Source organism: Mustela nivalis (assembly GCF_964662115.1).
Source record: "Mustela nivalis genome assembly, chromosome: 6".
Lineage (NCBI taxonomy): Eukaryota > Metazoa > Chordata > Mammalia > Carnivora > Mustelidae > Mustela > Mustela nivalis.
Window position 1 is genome coordinate 76,028,176 of NC_139025.1, and position 23,087 is coordinate 76,051,262.

Here is a 23,087-nt window from a genome sequence, read left to right on the forward strand (position 1 = left end):
AGAGTGGCAGGCAGAGGCAGAGAGAGAAGCAGGCTCCATGCCAAGCAAGGAGCCCGATGTGGGACTTGATCCCAGGACCCTGGGATCATGACCTGAGCCGAAGGCAGTGGCTTCACCCACTGAGCCACCCACACATCCCCATATCTTGTAGGTTTAAGTTTTGAACTTGCTTTTTCCAAAATGTAAAATTGAAACAGCTGGAGCTGGAGGAGACCTTACATATAATCTTATCTAGTGTCTTTGTGCAGGCAAGAAAGCTGATAGCTCAAAAGTAAATGTCACTTGATAGAAAGTAAAAAATTGTGTGTGACACTTATAATGAAGTATTTGTGTTATTCACAATGGACTGTGTAGCATAGCTCATTAGGAACATGAAGCAAATACTGTTGCTTGCCCACTCAACATCCATTCACCCCTCTTCTTCTTTGCAGAAGCCTTTATAGGTGTTGACCCACCAAGGAAGGTGATCCTATTACCATCTCAGAGGTACACTCCTAAACTACCATGGGCAAGGGGAATAAGATCCTCTTGGCTGGCTAGTGAGAGGTTAGGGGTGGGCATATGACCCAGTTTTGTCACTGAAACCTGAGGAGGTGTGTGCTGAAAACCTTCTGGGAAAGATTTTTCTTGCTCTTAAACAGAGACATACAGGGCGCCTGGGTGGCTCAGTGGGTTAAACCTCTGCCTTTGGCTCAGGTCATGATCTCAGGGGCCTGGGATGGAGTCCCGCGCATCGGACTCACTGCTCAGCAGGGAGCCAGCTTCCCCCTCTCACTCTCCCTGCCTCTCTGCCCACTTGTGATCTCTCTCTGTCAAATAAATAAATAAAATCTTAAAAAAACAAACAAACAAATAGAGACATACAGGAAACATGCCACCATCTCTACTGGGTATTGTTGCTTCTGTGTTACCTGAAACTTGACCCTTAGGACAGAGCCAACACATCCGTGATGGCAGAGTAAAGAGATAGAATGAACCTAGGTCTGTGATGTTGTTAAGTCACCAAATCAATCAGACCTGCTGCTGTCCCACTTCTGGATTTCTTTAAAAAAAAAAAAAAAAAAAAAAAATATATATATATATATATATATATATATATATATATATTTTTTTTTTTTTTTTTTTTAGAGAGAGAGAGAAAGACAAGCAGGTGGGGAGGGGCAGAGGAAGTGGGAGAAGCAGACTTCCTGCTGAGCAGGGCCTCCTCCTAGGACCTTGGGATCAAGACCTGAGCTGAAGACAGATGCTGAACCCATTGACCCACACGGGCACCTCTGGATTTCTTCTTCTATGAAATTACAAATGCCCTTATTGCTGAGTCACTTTGAGATGTTTTCTGTTGCTTGAAACTAAGTATTACAGATGATATGTAAAAGTAAGTTCTTTGGGTGGACTGAAGGACTACTTCTTAGCATTTACAAAAACAACCACAGTCACAGGCAAAAGATGGGGATATTGTCATGTAATGGATAGAAGTATGGGTTGTAACATCAGACAGACCTTGGCTGTGACAAGATGTTCACTGCCTCGGGGGTTGACTGGGACCACTTTTTTTGAACCTCTCTAAGCCTCATTTTCTTTATCTCCAGTCTGGGGTAATAATACCACATGGAGTTGTTTTACGGGTTAAATGGGATAATTTGTGTCAAGTATGATATAAGGATCTGATGTCTGGTAAGCACTAAGATGTGGCAACTATGTTGATGAATATGAAGTCACATTTATAGTGTACTTGGCAGCAAGCATCTAAAAGTGAATCACTATCGAAAGTGATCATGTTAAATAACATCACAGTAATGCAATCAGCAAAATCCAGAATGTGGGAAACTCTACATGACAACCCAATCCTTCAATAAATGTATTGCAAGAAAAACAAATAGGGCGAGGGTTTATGGATACGCAGAAACATAAGAGATAATGAAATGCAATATGTAGCAGATCTAGATTTGAAAAGCTGCTAAAAAAATCAAATTTATGAGACAATTGAGGGACAACATGGAAACACAGGATATTTGATTATATGAAGATACTAAGTTTTTAGATGTGATAATGGTACTGTATTTTTTTTTAAAAGAGCCCTTATCTTTTAGAAAGATGCTACTGAATATTACTGAAAACACACTGAATATTTGAAGAAGAAATATCTGGGGTTTGTTTTTTAAAATAAGCCAATGTGAGAGTGGAGTAGGGTGACAGCATCAAGTTATAGATGAAAAAACTTGGTTACGAATTGATAATGGTTGAAGCTGGGCATGGGACCATTATTAAACCATTCTCTGCACATGTTTCAAAATGGGTTAATTGAGATATATTTAATATCTCATAAATTCACCCTTTTAAGCATACAATGGAATGGTTTTTAGTACATTCACAGTTATGAAACTATCACCCAAACATTAGAACATTTTTTAAAATCCCAAAAAGCAAACCCATACACATGAGCTGACCCTTCCCCTTCCCCACAAACTGCCAGACCCTAGGGACCACTAATCTATGTTGTCTTCTCTGAATTTCCTTGGTCTGAACATTTCACGTAAGTGAGATCTATAATATGGGGGTTTTGCGGCTGCCTTCTTTCACTTAGCATACTGTTTTCATGGTTCAGCCATGTGGTGGCATATGTTGGTACTTTATTTTTTATGGCCAAATAGCATTCCACTGTGTGGATATGCCACATTTTCTTTGTCAGTTGGTGGGCATTTAGGTCAATTCCTCATTTTGGATATTATGGCTAGTGCCACAAGCCATAGTTGTGTACATCTTGTATGGACATGTTTTCGTTTCTCTAGGGTATATACCTATGCATAGTGTTGGTAGGTCATATGGAACATGCTAAACATAAAGTTTAGCATTATGAGGAACAGCCAAACTGTTTTCCAAAGTAGCTGAACCATTTTGCATTTTTACCAGAAATATATGAGGATTCCAATTTCTTCATATCTTTGCCATCACTTCTTAATGGCTTTTTTGTTTTTACCGCAGGCATGCTAGTGAATGGAAGTGGATATCCCCTTGTGATTTTGAGATGCATTTCTCTAATGGCTAATGATATTGAGCCTTTTTTCATGTGCTTATTGGCCATTTTTGTATCTTCTTTGGAGAAGTATCTATTTAAATCCTTTGCCCAGTTTTTTTCAGGTGTACAACATAGCGATTTGACAATTCTTTTTTTTTTAAGATTATTTATTTATTTATTTGACAGAGAGAGATGACAAGCAGGCAGAGAGGCAGGCAGAGAGAGAGGAGGAAGCAGGCTCCCCGCTGAGCAGAGAGCCCGATGCGGGGCTTGATCCCAGGACCCTGGGATCATGACCTGAGCCGAAGACAGTGGCTTAACCCACTGAGCCCCCCAGGCGCCCCCGATTTGAATTCTATACATGAAATGCTTACCACAAATGTAGTTCCCGTCTTTCGCCATGCATGTGTATTACAGTATTATTGACTGTCTTCCCTATGTCCTGTGACTTATTTATTTTATAACTAGAAGTTTGGACTTTGTAATCCCCTTTACATGTTTCACCTATTCACCCCCACACCTCTCTCCTTGGCAACCATCAGTTTTTTCTCTGTATTTATGTCTGTTTCTGTTTGTTTTATTTTGTGTTTTAAATTCCACATAAAAATGAAATCATACAGTATTTGTCTTTCCCTGTCTGAGACATTTCACTTGCCATACTGTTCTAGAGGCCTATTCGTGTTGTCATGAATGACAAGGTTTCATTTTTGTTGGCTGAATAATATTCCATTGTGTGTATATACCACATAGTCTTTATCAATTCACCTATTGACAGGTACTTAAGATTGTGTCCATATCTTGGCTATTGTAAATATTGCTGCAATAAACTCAAGGGTGCATATTCTTTTTGAACTAGTGTTTTTGTTTTCTTCAAGTAAATACCTAGTAGTAGAATTACTGAATTGTGTGGTATTTCTATTTTTAATTTCTTGAGGAAACTCCACATACTGTTTTCCCCAGTAGCTGTACCAATTTATATTCCCACCAACAGTGTACATGTTTTTCCTTTTCTCTACATCCTTGCCAAACACTTGTTATTTTTTTTCTTTTTCTTTTTTAAAAGATTTTATTTACTTGAGAGAGAGAGGGTGCACCAGTAGGGGAGAGGGGCAGAGGAAGAGGGAGAAGTTGACTACCTGAAGGAGCCTGAAGTGGGGCTCAGTCCCAGGACCCCAGGATCATGACCTGAGCCAAAGGCAGAACGTAACCAGCTGAGCTACCCAGGTGCCCCCTTTTTCTTGCCTTTTTGGTACTAGCCATTCTGACAGGTGTGAGGTGCTCCTTGTGGTTTTGATTTGTCTTTGCCTGATAACTAGTAATGTTGAGCATCTTTTTCTGTGTCTATTGGCTATCTGTGTGTCCTCTTCAGAAAAACATGTCCTCAGGTCCTCTGCCCATTTTTAAATCAGATTTTTCTTTTCTTTTTCCTTCCTTCCTTCCTTCCTTTCTTTGTGTGTGTGTGTGTGTGTTGAGTTGTATAAATCCTTTATGTATTTTGGATACTAACCCCTTATTGGATATATCATTTATAAATATCTCTTCCCTGGATGCCTGGGTGGCTCATTTGGTTAGGCAACTGCCTTCTGCTCAGGTCATGATCCTAGAGTCCCAGGATCCAGTCCTACATTGGGCTCCCTGCTCAGCAGGAAGTCTGCTTCTCCCTCCCATTCTACTTCCTCTCATGCTGTCGCTCTCCTTCTCTCTCCTTCAAATTAATAAATAGGGGTGCCTGGGTGGCTCAGTGGGTTAAGCCGCTGCCTTCGGCTCAGGTCATGATCTCAGGGTCCTGGAATCGAGCCCCGCATTGGGCTCTCTGCTCAGCAGGGAGCCTGCTTTCCCCCCTCTCTCTGTCTGCCTCTCTGCCTACTTGTGATCTCTGTCTGTCAAATAAATAAATAAAATCTTAAAAAAACACAAATTAATAAAATCTTAAGAAAAAACAAAACAAAAGTAAGAACAAATATCTTCTTCCATTCAGTAAGTTGGTTTTTCATTTTGTTGATGGTCTGCTTTGCTGTGCAAAACTTTTTTAGCATGATGTAATCTCAATTGTTTGTTTTTGCTTTTGTTTCCCTTGCCTAAGGCGACAGATCCCAAAAAATATTGCTAAGGCTGATGTCCAAGAGTTAATTGCCTTTTTTTCTTTTAGGAGCTTTGTGGTTTCAGGTCTTAAATTTAGGTCTTTAATCCATTTTGAGTTTATTTTTAAATATGATGTAAGAAAGTGGCTCAATTTCATTCCTTTGTATGTAGCTGTCCAGTTTTCCCAGCACCATTTATTGAAGAGACTATTTTTTCCTCATTGGATATTCTTGTCTCCTTTGTCCTAGATTAGTTGACCATATAAATATGGGTTTATTTCTGGACTCTCTATTCTATTCCATTGATCTGTGTGTCTGTTTTTGTGCCAATACTACACTGTTTTGATTACAATAGCTTTGTAGCATTGCTTGAAATCTAGGATTGTAGATACCTCCAGCTTTGTCTTTCTCAAGGTTGCTTTGGCTATTTGGGGTCTTTTGTGGTTCCAAACAAATTTTAGGATTCTTTGTTCTAGACCTGTGAAAGATACTGTTACATTGTGATAGAGATTACATTGAATCTGTAGATTGCTTTGGGTAAACATTTATATTTATTTATAAACATATTTATAAAATATATAAACATTTATAAATATATAAATTTATAATCATTTAAAAATGTATATATTTATAAACATTTTCTTTTTTTTAAAAGATTATTTATTTATTTATTTGACAGAGAGAGAGAGAGAGAGAGATCACAAGTAGGCAGAGAGGCAGGCAGAGAGAGGGGGGGAAGCAGGCTCCCCACCGAGCAGAGAGCCCAATGCAGGGCTTGATCCCAGGGCCCTGAGATCATGACCTGAGTCGAAGGCAGAGGTTTAACCCACCGAGCCACCCAGGCGCCCCAACACTTATTTATAAACATTTTAACAATATTAATTCTTCCAATCCTTAAGGTTAACATACCCATTTTTGTCATCTTTAGCTTCTTTCATCAATGTGTTAGTTTTCAGAGTACAGATATTTCACCTCCTTGGTTAAATTTATTCCTAGATATTTTATTCTTTTTTTTTTTTTTAAGATTTTATTTATTTATTTGACAGAGACAGATCACAAGTAGGCAGAGAGTCAGGCAGAGAGAGGGGGAAGCAGGCTCTCTGGAGCCTGATGCAGGCCTCCATCCCAGGACCCTGAGATCATGGCCTGAGCCGAAAGCAGAGGCTTAACCCCCTGAGCCACCCAGGTGCCCCTATTTTATTCTTTTTAATGTAGTTGTAAATGAAATTCTTAATGTCTCTTTCTTTTTAATTAGGTTATCTTTCTATTATTGATCTATAAAAGTTTTTTTAATATGTTCTGGTTATATATCCTTTATCAGACATGTGATTTACATATATTTTTTTCCCATTCTGTGGATTTGGATTTTTTTTACTTTCTTTTTTTTTTTTTCACTTTCTTGATGGTATCCTTTCATAAGTACCCTTTGTCAGCTTGAAGAGGTTCCTGTCTATTCCTACTTTGTTTGATATTTTTATCATGAAAGGGTGTTGGGTTTCATCAAAGACTTTTTTCCTGTATCTGTAAAGATGATCACATGGGGTTTTCCCCTTTATTCTATTAATATGGTTTATTACATTGATTTCCAGATGTTCAATTAGCAATTCACTCCTAGGATAAATCCCAGTGGGTCATGGTGTATAAACCTTTTTAATCCTATTGGGAATTTATTTTTACTTTTTAAAAGATTATTTATTTATTTATTTATTTATTTGTCAAAAAGGGGGAGGAGGAGAGAGCACAAGCAAGGGGAGCAGCAGGCAGAGGGCGAAGCAGATTCCCTGCTGAGCAAGGAGCCCATTGCAAGACTTGATCACAGGATCCTGGGTTCATGAACTGAGCCAAAGGCAGATGCTTAACCAACTGAGAATACCCAGGTGTACTATCTGTTGGAAATTTTAAAAAATGACTACCTCAGTCTCTTTGCTTTTTCTACAAACATTTAGAATATATATTTCTTCTTGAGTCAGTTTCCTTAGTTTATGTCTTTTTAGGAATTTATCCATTTCATCTAAGTTACCTAGTTTGTTGGCATATAATTCTCCATGATTTTTATAATTCTTTTTATTTCTGTAAGGTCAATGGTGATATCCCCTCTTTTACTCCTAATTTTAGTATTTGACTCTTTTCTCTTTTTTCCTTGGTCAGTCTAGCTAAAGGTTTGCCAATTTTGTTGATCTTTTCAAAGAGCCAACTTTTGGTTTTCTTTGTTTTCTCTACTGTTTTTCTAGTCTCCATTTAATTTATTTATGCTATAGTCTTTATTAGTTTTAGCATGGCCTAGATGGTTTCACTCTGAGTTCTACCAAGCATTTGAGAAAGAAATGATACCAATTCTCTGTAATGTCTTCCAGAAAATAGAAGTGCAGTGAATACTTCCTAACTTGTTCTATTAGACCAAGCATCACCCTAGTAACAAGACAGAAAACATTAAAAAAAAGGAAAATTACAGGCCAATATCTCCCATGAAAACGGTGCAGAAATCTTCAACAAAATGTTAATAGATTGAATCCAACAATGTATAACAAGAATTATGCACTAAGTGGGATTTTATTCCAGGTATGCAAGTCTGGTTTAACATTCAAAAAATCAATTAATGTAATCCATTAAATGAAGAGGCTAAAGAAAAATAATCATATAATCATAACAATAGGTATAGGAAAAGCATTTGGCAAAATCCAACATTCATTTATGCTAAAAAATCTCCCAGTAAAACAGGAATAGAGGGGAACTTCCTTAATATGATAAACAACAGCCATAAAAATTCTACAGATGACATCATACTTAATGATGAGAAGGGAGATACTTTCTCCCTAAGATCAGAAACTGGGCAAGGTTGTCTCCTCTTGCCATTTCTGTTCAACATTGACTAAAAGCCCTAGTTAATGCAGTAAGACAGCAGGGTTGGGTGAAATGTGTATACAGATTGATAAAGAAAAAATAAAACCGTCTTTGTTCATAGAAGATATAATTGTCTGTATAGAAAATCCCAAAGAATGATTGAAAACAAACAAACCCTGGAACTAATAAATGATTATAACAAGGTTGTAGATACAAGGTTAGTATACAAAAATCAATTGCTTTCCTATAATTGGAACTTGAAATTAAAAAATGCAACACCATTTACATTAGTACCCCCACCCCCAAAAAAGCAAAGAAAGAAAAATACTTAGATTAGATATTTATATAATAACTCTATAAGAGAAAACAACAAAACTCCCGATGAAAGAAATCAAGGAAGGTCTAAATAATGGAGAGATATTTCATGTTCATGGATAGGAAAACTCAATGTTGTTAGGATGTCAGTTCTTCCCAAGTTGATCTATAGATTCAGTGCAATCCCAATAAAAAATCCCAGCAAGTGATTTTGTAGATGTCAATGAACTGATTTCAATATTCATATGGAAAAACAAAAGACAGAATAGCCAATACAATACCGATGAAGAACAAAGTCAAAGGATTCACACTACCCAACTTCAAGACTTACTATAAAGCTTCTGTTATCAAGACAGTGTGGCATTGCTGAAAGACAAATAGATCAGTGGAACAGAATAGAGACCGCAGAAATAGACTCACCCAAACATGGTTAACTCATCTTTGACAAGAAGCAAAGAAAATTTGATGAAGAAAGACTAAATACAAAACACAAACTATAAAACTTCTAGAAGATAACAGAAGAAAATGTAGGTAACTTTGAAATTGGCAAGGCCTTTTTAGATACACCACCACCAGCAGACCCCATGAAAGAAAAAAATTGGTAAGTTGCCCTTGATTAAAGTTGAAAACTTCTGCTTTGAGAAAGACACTGTTAAAAGAATGAAAAAGTAAGCCACAACCTGGGGAAAAATATTTGTTGGCAAAGATGTGGGGAATTTGGAACCCTCACACATAACCAGTGAGAATGTAAAATCGTGCAAAGGATGTGGGAAATAGTTTGGTGATTTCTGAAAAAGCTAAATAGATTTACAGTATGACCCAGCAATTCCACTCGAGAGTATCTGTCCAAAGAAATTGAAAGCAAGTACTTGAACAGATACTTACATATCAGTATTCTTTGCAGCATTATTTACAATAGCCAAAAGCTGTAAACAACCCAAGTGTTCATCAACAGATGAACGGACAAACAAAATGTGATATATCCATATAATGGAACATCATTCAACCATAAAAAGAAATGAAGTTCTTTTAAAAAGACTTTTATTATTGAAATGTAGTTGCCAATGTTATATTAGTTTCAGGTGTACAACATCATGATTCAACAATTCTATACTCAATGTTCACTGTGAGAAGTGTAGTTACTTGTTTACTTTATAACCGGAAATTTGTGCTTCTTAATCCCCTTTACCTACTTCACCCATACCCCCAACTCCCACCTTTCTAGCAACCACAAGTTCTCTATTTTTCTTCTAAGTTCTATTTTTTTTTAAGATCCTGCGTGTAAGGGAAATTTTATGGTATTTGTCTTAGTCTGACTTATGTTATTTAGCGTAATACCCTCTAGGTTAATCAGAATGATGTTCTGATACATGCTACAATACAGGTGAACCTTCAGGACATTATGCTAAGTAAAATAAGCCAGACACAAAAGGGCAAATATTTTAAGTTTCTACTCATGAAATATTTAGAATAGACAAATTCATAGAGACAGAAAGTAGATTAGAGGTTACTAGGGACTGAGGAGGCAGGAATGGGGAGTTATTGCTTAGGTGTTAAGTTTCTGTTTGAAGTTAGTAAAAAAGGTTTTGGAAAACAAACTGGTAGTGATGGTTGCACAACATTGTGAATGTAATTAGTGCTACTAAATTGTATACTTAATAAAGGTAAAAGTCGGAGCGCCTGGGTGGCTCAGTGGGTTAAAGTCTCTGCCTTCGGCTCGGGTCATGGTCCCAGGATCCTGGGATGGAGCCCTGCGTCCGCTCTCTGCTCAGTGGGGAGCCTGCTTCCCCTTCTCTCTCTGCCTGCCTCTCTGCCTGCTTGTGATCTCTGTCTGTCCAATAAATAAATAAAATCTTAAAAAAAAAAAAAAAGGTAAAAGTGGGGGGCACCTGGCTGGCTTAGTTGGTAGAGCATGCAACTCTTGATTCAGACCCCACATTGCATGTAGAGCCTACTTAAAAATAAAATCTTTTAAAAAATGTTTTAAGTGGTTAATTTTATTTTTATATGTATTTTACCACAATTTAAAAAGGTGATGTAATACAAATATACAAAAAAACCCCACATTTAAATGGATGAATTGTATGGCATGTGAACTGTTTCTCAAAGAATCTCTCAGCACAATTTATTTATTCTACTCTTGATGAATAATTGATTGTTTCCAGTTTTTTGTTATTCTGAACAATGGACATTCTCACACCTTTCCTGGTGTGTAGGTGCAAGGTTTTCAATAGAACATATACAGTTTTTACTATTGGAATATCTGGTTAGTAAGAATGAACATGTGCAGTTTTGCAAGATAATGGCAGAGTGTTTTTCAAAATAGTTGTACCAATTGTACTTGTCCCATCACTGCATAGAATTTTTTTTTTTTTTTTTTTTTTACTGTATAGAATTCTTATCTTCACCAGTAACTGGTCTTGCCAAACTTAATTTTTTCCCAGCCTGGTGAATGTAAAATGGTTATTCTTTGTGACCTTAAGGTGAAATTTTCTGATTATTATTATTATTTTTTTTAAAGATTTTATTTATTTATTTGAGAGACAGAGATCACAAGTAGGCAGAGAGGCAGGCAGAGAGAGAGGAGGAAGCAGGCTCAGAGAGCCTGATGCGGGGCTCGATCCCAGGACCCTGGGATCATGACCCGAGCCAAAGGCAGAGGCTTTAACCCACTGAGCCACCCAGGCGCCCCTGAAATTTTCTGATTATTAATGAGGTTGAGCATTTTTCATATTTTTAGTCAACACTTGGATTTTTATTCTTCTATAAAATTCTAGTTTTGCCAGCGGGTTATTTGTTTTTCTCTTTTTGTTATGTAGGAATTAGCTTTTCAAATATTCTAGATATTAACATGCAGTTGATTGTGTATGTTGTAAATAAAACATTCCTTGTTATCGGTGTTTATGCAGTTTTTAAGCTCAGATAGGTGAGTTAAAATAAGGAAGAATACCTAGATTTCAGAATCTGTTCGGTTCCTGATTTTCATATAAAAATGAGCTGGAGTTCAAATGATAAAGTATAAATCAAAGATTCCAGTCAAGTATTCTTGTTTCCTGGGACTCCTGTATTTTCTTCTAGTTTCTAATTTAATTTTTCTTTAAGGTTTCTTTTTGTTAGCAAAAGTTCTGAATTTTAAAGTTGTCATGCTTACCCATCTTCTTTATGGAGAATGCTTTTTTGTCTTGCTAAAGAGGTATTTTCTTATCGTGGGATCATATAGATATCTTCTATATATTCTTCTGTAAGTTGAAGGAGTTTTATCTTTCATCTTGAAGTCTGTAATCCATCAGAAATTAGATTTTGTGTATGGTAGGAGTTCTACCATGTGGATGACCCTTTGCCCTGACATCATGTATTTCATACACCATTCCTCAGTGATCTGCAGTGCTCCCTGTGTCATGGATGAGTTCTCATACATTTGTGATTTTGGTTCTGGGTACACTACTGGTATTCATTAATCTCCCAGCATGAATAAACCCTGTCCTAAATATTCTAGCTTTATAATAATTCTTGATAACTGGTAGGGCAGTTTTCCTTTTCTTCTTCCTCCTCTCTCTTTTTTTTTTAAGATTTTATTTACTTATTTTTGTGCACATGAGAAGGGGGAGGGGCAGAGGGAGAATCAGTCTCCCCACTGAGGAGGGAGCGCAATTCGGGTCTTGATCCCAGGACCTGTGATCATGACCTGAGCCGAAGGCAGATGTTTAACTGACAAGAGCCACCCAGGCGCCCTTCCCTTTCAGCATCTTCGCTGTCTATGGTTCTTTGCTCTTTCATATCAAGTTTAGAATTACCCTGTCATGTTTCTTGCAGACTCATATTGGGATATTAGTTGCTGCTGCATAAAATATACAGGTCAATTTGAAGAGTATGGACTTTTTTTTTAATGATTTTGAATTTTCCTGTCTATACTATTATACTGTCTATACTAAAACTACATGGCATAGTTTTTTTTTAAAAAATTTGTCTTCTTTAATGTATTTTAATAAATTTAAGATTTATTTCTTTATAAAGGCCTTGCTCATATTTTCTTAGATTCATTACTTGGTTCTATCTATTTTACCCTAAAATCAGTTAACGTTTTAATAGTAAGTCACCCTTGAATTTCTGGGATAAAGTCATCTTGTTCATGATGGATTATCTTTTGTATGCACTGCTAGATTTGGCTTCATAGTATCTTAAGATTCTTACATCCATTTAAAAAAAGATTTTATTTATTTATTGAGAAAGAGTGAGAGAGAGAGCAGGAGTAGGGGGCAGCAGGCAGGGGGAGAGGGAGAAGCAGACTCCCTGCTGAGCAGAGAGTTGGACACACATCTCGGGGCTCAATCCGGGACCCTGGGATCATGACCTGAGCCTGAGGCAGTCACTTAACCAATTGAGCCACCCAGGTGCCCTGTACTGCTTGGTTTCTTTTTCTTTTCTTTTCTTTTCTTTTTTTTTTTTTTTTAAGATTTTTATTCTTATTGAGAGAGAATGAGTGAGAGAGAACATGAGAGAGGAGAAGGTCAGAGGGAGAAGCAGACTCCCCAAGGAGCTGGGAGCCCAATGCGGGACTCGATCCCGGAAATCCGGGATCATGACCTGAGCTGAAGGCAGTCACTCAACCAACTGAGCCGCCCAGGTGCCCTACTGCTTGGTTTCTTAATGGTTATTGGAACCATTCAGACTTTCTATGTCTTCATATATTAATTTAGGCAAGTTATTTATGGTTCTAGCTTTCAGGTTCTTCTTGTTTCGATGCGTAAATCTGTCCCTTCTTTAAATGGCCAGCTTCGTTATGAATTTCACTTAAAAAATTAACCTAAATTGAAAATAGTCGTAGTAGGAGGACTTCGCTTAAGTTTTAGACCTTCTAGCTTGCTAGAGCCAGAACACTGGATATGTGCTTCTTCAACTTTACTAGATATTGTCTCATAGCTCTTCAAAGTGGTGGCACCAGTTTATATTGCCAACACTGTTTGAGATTTCCTTTTGACAATCTCACCAGTACTTAGAATTGTCCAGTTGTTTAATTTTTGCCAACCTTGTGCCTATGAAATTGTAGTTTTAGATAGAATTCCTCTGCTTATTGGTAGCATTGAGCATTTTCCCCTAGGTTTGTTGGCCATTTGAGTTTTATCTTCTGAAAATGTTTGACCATTTTTCTAGTATTTGTCTTTTTATAGCTCACAGGCATCTTAATATATTCTAGATAGTAATATTTTGTCAGCTATATGTATTCAAGTATATATTTTTTTCCATTTCATACCCTTCTATTCAAATCTTAAGGCAATTTAAAAAAGGGATTTATTTATTTTAGAGAGAGAGGGATTGAGAATCTTAGGCAGACTCTGCACTGAGTGTGAGGGCCCAACATGGGGCTCGATCTCATGATCCTGGGATCATGACCTGAAGTGAAACCAAGAGTTGGACATTTAACCAACTGTGCCACCCAGATGCCCTTAAGTGCCTCCAGAAATTTTTTTTTAAAGATTCTTTATTTCTTTATTTATTTATTTGGCAGGGAGATGGAGAGAGAAAGAGCACAAGTATACAGAATGGCAGACAGAGGGAGAGGGAGAAACAGGTTCTCCACTGAGCAGGGAGCCTGATGCAGGGCTCGATCCCAGGACTCTGGGATCCTGACCTGAGCTGAAGGTAGCTGCTTAACACACTTGAGCCACCCGGGCACCCCAAGGCACAGAAATTTTTAATGTTGGTATACAGAATTCACCGGTCTTTTTTCTTTGTGGTTTGTAATTTGGTTTCTCGCTTAAAGATGTCTTGTGGGGCATCTGGGTTGCTCAGTCATTGGGCATCTGCCTCGGGCTGAGGCCGTCCGTGACTCCAGGGTCTTGGGATGGAGCCCTGCATCTGGCTCCCTGCTTAGCAGGAAGCCTGCTTCTCCCTCTCTCACTCCCCTTGCTTGTCTTCCCTTTCTCGCTGTCTCTCTCTTTGTCAAATAAATAAAATCTTTTTAAAAGAGGGAGAGATGTTTTGTTATCCCAAGGTTATAAAGATATTGTACTAAAAGTGTTAAAGTGTGTTTTTCTCAATTATGTCCTCAATCTGTAACTGATTTCGGTATGGTAGAGGAGAGATTGAACTTGATTATTTTTTCACATGGTAACAGTGCCAACAGCATTTATTGCCATAGATTAACTTTCTCTGATATGGATGGGCCTGTTGCTGGGCTTCCTTTGTTGTCCCTTTGTCACATTTGTCTGTCCTGGCAGTATTACTGCCGTGGTGTAGGTCTCATTGCTGCACTGTAAGTATTGATGGTTGTGTGAAGGTAAGTCCATCTTCCTCATTCTTCTTCAGGAAATGTCTTGCTCTTCTTAGCTATGAAGAATCCCATAGAGATTTTTTTGGAATTGCAATGAGTTCATATATTAGTTTGGGAAGGAAATGGTATTTTTCATCTTCCCATCCATAAACATGGTATATCTCTGCTTTTATTTTCATCTTCTTTTGTATATTTTAGTAGAATTTTATAATTTTTCCATGAAAAGCATGCTTTCCTTTTTTTTATTCCTAAAAAAATTTTTTTTGGTATCTAGATCATCTTTTCCCAATTATATTTTCTGATTGGATGATGTAATTGATATTTGCATATTGATCTTTCTGTCTTAAAACTTTTGAAGTTTGAACAGTCCCCAGTGTAGATGTTATTTGTATTGCCTGTAAACATTTTAGTGTTATCTGTTATCAATAAACAGCTTATTTCTTGTTAATTTTCCTTTCCCTTTCTCCTCCTTTTCCTTATTGCATTGGCTAGGGACTACGGAATTAAATAGAAGCAGTGATAGAAGGCCTCCTTTTCTGGGGTGCATGGGTGGCTCAATCTGTTGGGCATCCAACTTGTGGTTTTGGCTCAGGTTCTGAGCCCCACGTCAGGCTCTGCACTCAGCGGGAGTCTGCTTGGATATTCTCTCCTTCTGCCCCTTCCCCTGTTTGTGTTTTCTCCGTCTCTCTCTAAAATAAATAAGTAAATCTTAAAAAAAAAAAAAACTTCCTTTTCTTATTCTTGACCTCAAAGGAAATTCTTCTTTTTTAAATTTAAATTTTATTTTGTTTATTTATTTTTAAAGTAGGCTCCATGCCCAGCATGGGGCCCAATGCAGGACTTGAACTCAACCCTGAGATCAGGAGTCAGACACTTAACCAGCTGAGCCACCCAGGCACCCCCGAAGGAGATGCTTCTAATGCTTCACTATTAATTGTGAGGTTTGCTCTGTGTTATATGTAGATACACAAAACACCAATATTGAAGTTCATTCTTGGGGTGCCTGGGTGGCTCGTTCAGTTGAGCATCTGCCTTTGGCTTTGGTCATGATCTCAAGGTCTTGGGATTGAGACCCACGTTGGGCTCCCTGGTTTCCCCTCTCCCTCTGCCTGCTGCTCCCCCTGCTTGTGCTCTTTCTCTTTCTGTCAAATAAATAAATAAAACCTTTAAAAATTTTCATTCTAAGCCATAAATTGTAGATATTGACTTATATTATTTAGATTATAGAGAATTCAATATAAAACTTAAAGGAAGATTAAATATTTGGAAATAGCCCCAGTAACTAAGGAAAATACCTCACATAGGACCCTAACTCTAAAATATCAAATAAGTATTAATTCAAACTGATTAATTCCTGAAATCTATAGGAAATTCTAGTGAAGATCTTAAAGAGGAATCATGGAGAAAATTTTGAGAATTGTTTAAGCTTTATTATTTCAGAGCATTTTATAGCTGTTTTGGAGGTGTTTTATGATCCAGGATTTCTTAAGGGAGGAAAAGTTGGAAATAACTGAGGACATCTTAGAAACTTATCCTTATGAGAGGGGGATGAGATGGCTTTTCAATCTCTCTGTATTTTTGGTGGTACTTTTTTTTTTTTTTTTTTTTTTGGAATTTTTACAGAGGCCTTGGTTATTTTATAATATGCTTAAGTGATCATCACCTAGCCTTTTTCCAACTGGCTCATTTTCTGCCCCTTATTTTAGGTACCAACTCTTCTATCTTTTGGTATTCTCTAATTTCTCAAGTCATCTTCCTGGTTTCTTATATAGGCTTGTCTTTCACCCCTTTAATTTAGCACAGCCCAAACTGCTAAAATTCTGAGAAAGAGGGGTTTTGTGGTTAAATGAGTTTGGGAAATACAGTGTTAAGCCAAACCTAATAGCTTACTTTACTACAGGCCTTCTAGAACCTTCAGTATTCTAATGTGCATTGTGAACCCCCAAAAGGGAAATATAGCCTGTTAGTGTTTCCCCCAATTAATTGATCATTGAACTTTTCCCAAAGAGCACCAAAGCACACCTCTCATAATCCAGTTCATTAGTCTTCAAATAAAAACTTCCAGTTCTTGTAAACTTTTCCTCACTGGAAGACATGGTATATGCGCTCTCAATACTAGGTTGTGAATTCTTTAAGGACAATTTCTTGAAGTTATTTCCTGATCTCATAATATATTGAAACTCGGGCATTCTTCCTCTCTTATAGTTCCTGGGATGGGCACAATGGATACCACTCAAGAGTTCATGTATGGCACAGTCTTGCTAAAGAATCTAATTTAGCTTTTGGGATCTTTTTACCACACCTTCATTCAGCTACTTTTGATGCTTTATTGAAGGCTCTGGGCTAAGCACTGCTGGTGCTAAAAAGATGAGTAAAATCTAGTTACGCCTCCTTGGAGAACATGTAGAGGCAATTTAAGTACATGATACAAAACACAAGTGCTAAACAAGAGGTACCAACTGCCTTGGGGTTCAGTGGAGAAACAATAACGATTGGGTGGCTAAGGGAGGGAGACACCTGGAAATCAGGAAAGATTTCTTGGAGGATGTATCATTTGGGATGGGCCTTAAATTAAAAAAAAAATACAGGATATAGAAGAGTAGCATTATAGGTGGGGGGTATATAGCATATGCACACAGGAAGGTAGGCAAGAGGGGCAGGTTCAACTGGCTCTGTCTGGCGGGATGAGTACAGGAGAAGTTGCAGATGGGATATGACCAATGCATGGATGATAAAAATAGAAAGAATACTTTGGGTGCCAATGTGAGTTGTAATGCTGCTGTCCACAGGGAGCCATTTTGAGTGGGAGGGTGATGTGAGGACCACTTGCTCCTCTACCATCCTTTGTGGTGTCTCCAAGCTCCAGTGCCTTTGCCTCTGTCCAGCTCTGCGACACAGAGAAACTTCAGCCAATGAATTAAACTTCCAGTCTCCTGACTTGCATATTGGGTACTCCTGTCGTAGAGCTGTCCAGAGTACAACAGAAATCGTGGCGGCAGCCTCTAGTAAATGCATACCCACTCTGTGGAGAATACTGTCAGAAGCCAGCATGCTGAGGAGGGAGTGTTCAGATGAAGAACACAGATGAGGTCAACCGTGGATTTAATGATAATACTTTGTGGAGTTATGATTTCAGCATCTTAAAGAGGAAACGGGTAAGAAAAAAGGATGGGTGCAGATAATAAATTTTAGTGAGCCACGAGAATGGGATGTAGCTAGTGAGCCCGGAGAATTGACTGTAACCGGTCACTCGTTCCAGGCAGGTCAGGACTCAGTTTGGCACGGGTGTGCAGTGAGGAGTGAAATGCAAAGAGCTGGAGGGTTGGTCGGAGGTGACCCACCTGGTGTAATGTTCAAAGGCCTATCCCTGCTGCTGTAACGCTGAAAGGCCGGACCCTCCTGGCTGTTGAGATGGGCCTGGAGAAACTGTGTGCTCAATGGCCTTAATGTTTTCTGTGACGTGGGCTTTGAGGTCATCAGGGTAGTCGGGTGGGGGGAGGGAAGTACCCTTCGTGGAGAGCTTGGAGGTCTGAGAAAGCGGGCGCCTGCTGGGGGATCGATAAAGGAAGCAGAGCGAAGCTCTGGTGTTTCGCCCTGGTGGGGGCAGGGCTCTCACTAGCATCTGCGGGCGTGCCGCAGGGTTCCGCTGCGCCGAGGACGCCTGACGGTGGGCCCCCCTGCGCCCCCGCGGCCGCGGGCGGTAGCGCGCCCCGCTTCCCCGCACCGCAGGGCCCCGCACCGGCGAGCAGGGTGGGGCCGCGGCGCTCGGCCCGGCGGCTGCGGGATCTCGTCTCGCTCTTCCGCTTGCAGGTGCGCCGGGGGAAGGCGGGACGCGCAGGAGGGGGGCGCCCGCCATGCCCGGCCCGCAGCTCCCCGTCGTGGCCTCCAGCCCGCCGCCCCCGCGAAACGGCCCGCCGCAGCCCCTCTGAGGAGGAAGAAGAGGCGGCGGCGCACGAGGCGCCGCCCCCTTGGCGAGCTTCGCGACCTGGCGGCCTCCGCGGGACCTATGGCGGATTCGTCGCCCGCGCTGTCCCTGCGGGAAGGCGGCCCCCGGGCGCCCCGGGCCTCGGCCCCCTCGCCGCCGCCGCGCTCGCGCTCGCGCTCGGGCTCCGAGTCCGAGGAGGCCGAGCTGTCGCTGAGTCTGGCCCGCACCAAGACCCGCTCGTACGGCAGCACGGCCAGCGTGCGGGCGCCGCTGGGCGCCGGCGTCATCGAGCGCCATGTGGAGCACCGGGTCGGCGCCGGCGATACGCTGCAGGGCATCGCGCTCAAGTACGGAGTCACGGTGAGCAGGGCGCGCCGCGGCGGCGGGGCGGAGGCCGGGCGGGGGCTCGGGGCGTGGGGCTCCGGGGGGGGGGGCTCCGGGGCGGGGGCTCGGGGAGGGGCCGGGTGCTCGGGGGTCGCGCGGGCGGCTAGCCGTCCCCTGGCGCTAGCCCACGGCGCACTGAGGGCCGCCGCCGCGGTCACCGAAGATGGTTCTGCGGCCAGATGGGCAGGCCGCCCTAGCTCCCTCCCCAGGTAAGTGCATCGAGTTCCCGGCGTCCTGCCCGGACTCGGCGAGGCCGACCAGAGCCGACCAGGGAGCCATGTTCACCTGAGTTTCAGTCCAGATCACACTGCCGTAGTGCATATTTACTCAGAGCCCAGCTGAGGTGTGACCTCGGGCAGGGAATTTTGTTTTGTCTGTAAACAAGCGCGGCGATGAGTCAGGGGTGGTACAGTTGTTTCCGCAGGATGGTTCTGGTTTTATCGATGATGCTGCTTTATTTAGAAGTGAAATTACACCCCTGGGCTCACGGGCAACTGTGAATGTGACACCTGTCGCTAAGCAGCAGCCCAGAACTGGGGTCTAGGTGAGCTGAAGAGCTGTGTTTATTATAAATTTATAAGTGTGTGTGTCCTAGGTATATTGCATTACACCTCTGGGAAGAACATGGAAACCAGAGGGAGCATATTGTCTCATTAAAATTACTTATAATTAACTCTGAGCCATGTGATGGCCTTTTTACATTTGAGTTCTGTATCAGTTTTCAGTGTTCTTTCCTGAAACACTTTAGACACTGATGGGAAGAAAGGCGATCTTATCTGTATCTTTCTCTTAAAGTGAAACTCTTTCTGGCCCTTCACAGATTGACAGAGACTAATTTATTCTGCACCTTCAGGTTGGTACTGTATGTTTACCTGGCAGGTCTTATTTAAACATTTTGAGACCAGGGATCTTGCTGTGCGGGCATATACTGATATTATCATGCTATGGATAGTCCCTTTCCATCTGCCTGGGAGTTTCTAAACGTGTCCGTAGAACTGCCATTGTTATGTACATCAATAAGACCTGGATTGGGTGAGGGCCAGAGGAAAACAGAGTTGGGGCTTATCAGTAACTACCTTTTGCTGAATGCCTGCTGTGTGCCAGGCATTACATTTGTCCTGTTCCATCTTGTTTTTATTCAATTTGGTTTTCCTAATGAGCCTTGGAGGTAGGTGTAATTAACTTTTTTACAGATGGGAAGAGGGGTGAGAGGTAAGGATATTATCTGAGTATGTTTTTCACTGAGAACAGCTTGAGTTCGCACAGTGATAAAGCATTTGCTTTTATCTAGATACTTCTTCTGATTTCCACCCTTGTTTCTATCCTAGTCTTATCAAGAGCTCTCTTAGCATCTTGGCTGTTGAAAAAGGAAGGTCTCTTCTGTATGGTTTCTGTATGTCATACCTACTGGGCCAGGGTGACTGTACCAGGATCCCATGATCTCTAGAGAAGTGTTATTTCCCTGGTCCCTACCCACAGCAGTCTCTCCAGGCCAGTGCCCTACTTGGCTGCACCTGAGTGGCTTAGAGCTCCTAAACATCTGCTCAGAGCTGCTCTCTACTTTTGATCAGATGCTTTCTAATCATGTTTTTGCTCACTGTAGATCCTGTTACTCTTAACCTTATAGTTAAGAGTCACCCTTTATAGTTAAGGTGTAAACTAGATTTTTCACTACTTTCAAAAAGACTTGATTTTAAGATGTTAAGCTCAGGTATAATTGGGAACTATAATGTATGGCCACAGTCTCAACTGCAGCACTATTGATATTATGGGCCTTACATACATATTTACAGATTCTTTGTTGTGGGAGTTGTGCTGTGCATTATAGGATGTTTAATAGCATCTCTGACCTCTGCCTGTTAGATGCCAGTAGGACCCCCAACCCCCATTGAGAGATTGCCAAATGTTCCCTAGGAAGAAACTCGCTCTTCATTGAGAACCACTGGTTTATTACATGTATATCATTTACTATAGGTCCTGAACTATAGTTGATGAAATTTTTAGAGACTCTTCCACTGATTATGTGGAAACAGTGGAAGTGATAATTATTACTGTAACAGTGAAGTGACATTAGTGCTTTAATTAATGGAGGCAATTATTAATTCGATTTACTCATGGTAAATTGAGATTTTACGTGGGACCTAAAAAGGGAGAGAAGTTTTTTTCTTTCCCTGATCGAACAGAAAGAAGTTAAATTAGTTAAGTTTCTAATATTGACTGCCGAGGTCATAAGCATATTTAAATTATTGTTTAAAGGGTTCAGTCCCAAGGACCCAGAGATCATGACCTGAGCCAAAGGCGGACGCTTAACTGACTAAGCCAGCCAGGTGCCCCACCATCTTGAAATTTTTAATACTTTCTGAACAAGGGCCCCACATTTGCACTTTTCACTGGGCCCTGCAAATTATGTAGCTTATCTTGGCTGTGTGACTTGCTGCCTCACTGCCTTCAAGTTCTTGTTTGTATGTCTCCTCCATGAGGCCTTCCTGACTACTCTCTGTCAAATTACAGCCCTCCTCCATACCCCCTTCCCCCCTCCCTGCCTTGTCTTCCCAACAGTATTTATTATTCATCTTATTTTCCTTTTTTTTACCCACCTTCTATCTTTTTGGTGATACATTAGTGAATAAATAGAAATCCATGCCCTCATGGAACTTATATCTTAGTGGAGACAGTAAGTAAACAAACGAAATATGTTATAGGTCAATATTTTTTTTTAAAGATTTTATTTATTTATTTGACAGAGAAAAAGATCACAGGTAGGTAGAGAGGCAGGTGGGAGAGAAGGGGAAGCAGACTCCCTACTGAGCAGAGAGTCCAATGTGGGGCTTGATCCCAGGACCCTGAGATCATGACCTGAGCCGAAAGCAGAGGCTTAACGCACTGAGCCATCCAGGCACCCCTATAGGTCAGGTATTGATAAGCAAAATGAAAGAAAGTAAAGCAGGGAAAGGAGAGAAGGAGGGCTAGTGGAGGTGGCTGTAATTTAAAATGGTGTGACCACAAAGACCTCATGGAGAAGGAGGCAAGGGGGTGAGGGGTGTGCAGATATCTGTGAAGAACATTCCAGGCAGGAGAAATAGCAAGTGATGCAAAGGCCCTGAGGTGGGACCATAATTGGCAAGTTCCAGGAATAGCATACCTGGTGTTTATAATGCAATAGGGTATATTTGAACCAGATCACTTGGGGTTTTAAGGCCATTGTAAGAACTTTGGCTCTTTCTCTGAGTGAGTTGGAAAGTGGAGGAATTTGAACAGAAGAATGACATGATCTGATTTATGCATTAAGAGGATCACTCTGGCTGCTGCTTGGAGAACAGACTGTAGCCCAGGGAGTGCCAAGGCAGGGAGACCAGAGAGGATAAAGGCTTTATAATAATGCAGGAGAGAGGATGGCAGCCTGGACCAAAGCAGCGGAAAAGGAAGTGGTGGGAAGGGGTTGGATTCTGGATGATTTGTTGATACTATATATAAACTACATATTTTCTGCTTATTTGTTTACTATTTCATTTGAGTATTTCTGCTGTAGAGATAGGCCCAGGCATCCAGAAGGCTTCTCTATAGGAAAGAAGAATGCCGATATTGGAGAGCCTGGCCAGACCTGACGCCTGATGGACTGAGGTTGTTTGGCCAGTGCCTTAGAAAATATCTAAAGGACCTTTCCCATATCCCTTTTAAAGTCATTTTAGTTATTAATAACTAGCATTTTTTATTATTTTTTTTTACTTGGTTTTATTGAGCCTGGTTTGTTTGAGTCCTTGTGCTACATGCAGGGATTACAGGATGATACATGCTTTTCTCCTGTTAATGATGAGTTTTGTCTACTGCTGATTTCCATTAGCCTGTAGCTACTCGAGAAGCCAGGTTGCTTGTCTAACTCGTTTCTGTACATTCCGTGCCTAGCCTGAGTCTGGCACACGCAGGCCCTTCCCATATGTATGGACCTCATCCGCTGGCCTGCCTGGAGTGAAGTCGCTGGGCCCTGGAGTTGAGTAGACCTTGAAAGACAGAGCCCACGTAGGGGTTGAGTGACTGGATTTGCAAAGTGTGATTTGAGGCTGGCTCTCAAGCCTACAGCAAGATTGGTGCTGGTTTTCTCCCCTTCTACTGGCGGAGAATCTTGACATTGAAATAAGCATAGGTTTACTTTTGAGCATCTCTACCAAAGAGGCATTTGAGGAAGTGGTCTGGGAAACTGAAACTATCTGGGCTAAGGTGAGAAACTACTAAATACGATGTAGTTCTCAGACTTGA

General features: G+C 40.7%; 2 protein-coding genes across 5 annotated transcripts in view; one reads left to right on the forward strand and one right to left on the reverse strand.

Annotated features, from left to right (window-relative positions):
- The window catches only part of TMOD2 (tropomodulin 2), a 69,274-nt gene extending 51,310 nt beyond the window's left edge, over window positions 1-17,964 (reverse strand). Inside the window, exon 1 of the mRNA XM_082734754.1 lies at window positions 17,866-17,964. The gene's annotated coding sequence lies outside the window, so the exon portion shown is untranslated. The remainder of the gene's footprint in view (window positions 1-17,865) is intronic.
- Window positions 1-23,087, forward strand: part of LYSMD2 (LysM domain containing 2) — a 37,149-nt gene that overhangs the window by 2,686 nt on the left and 11,376 nt on the right. The window contains exons 1-2 of one of the 4 annotated variants that reach the window (XR_014312813.1): window positions 17,489-17,679; window positions 18,335-18,809. Coding sequence is in view for 2 of the 4 variants with exons in the window: in XM_082734757.1 (XP_082590883.1) it covers window positions 18,531-18,809 (279 nt within the window). In the remaining 2 variants the exon portion in view is untranslated. Of the gene's footprint in view, window positions 1-17,488; window positions 17,680-18,050; window positions 18,192-18,334; window positions 18,810-18,908; window positions 19,043-23,087 lie in introns of those variants that run through there. The other 3 variants (XM_082734758.1, XM_082734757.1, XM_082734760.1) reach the window with 3 other exon arrangements.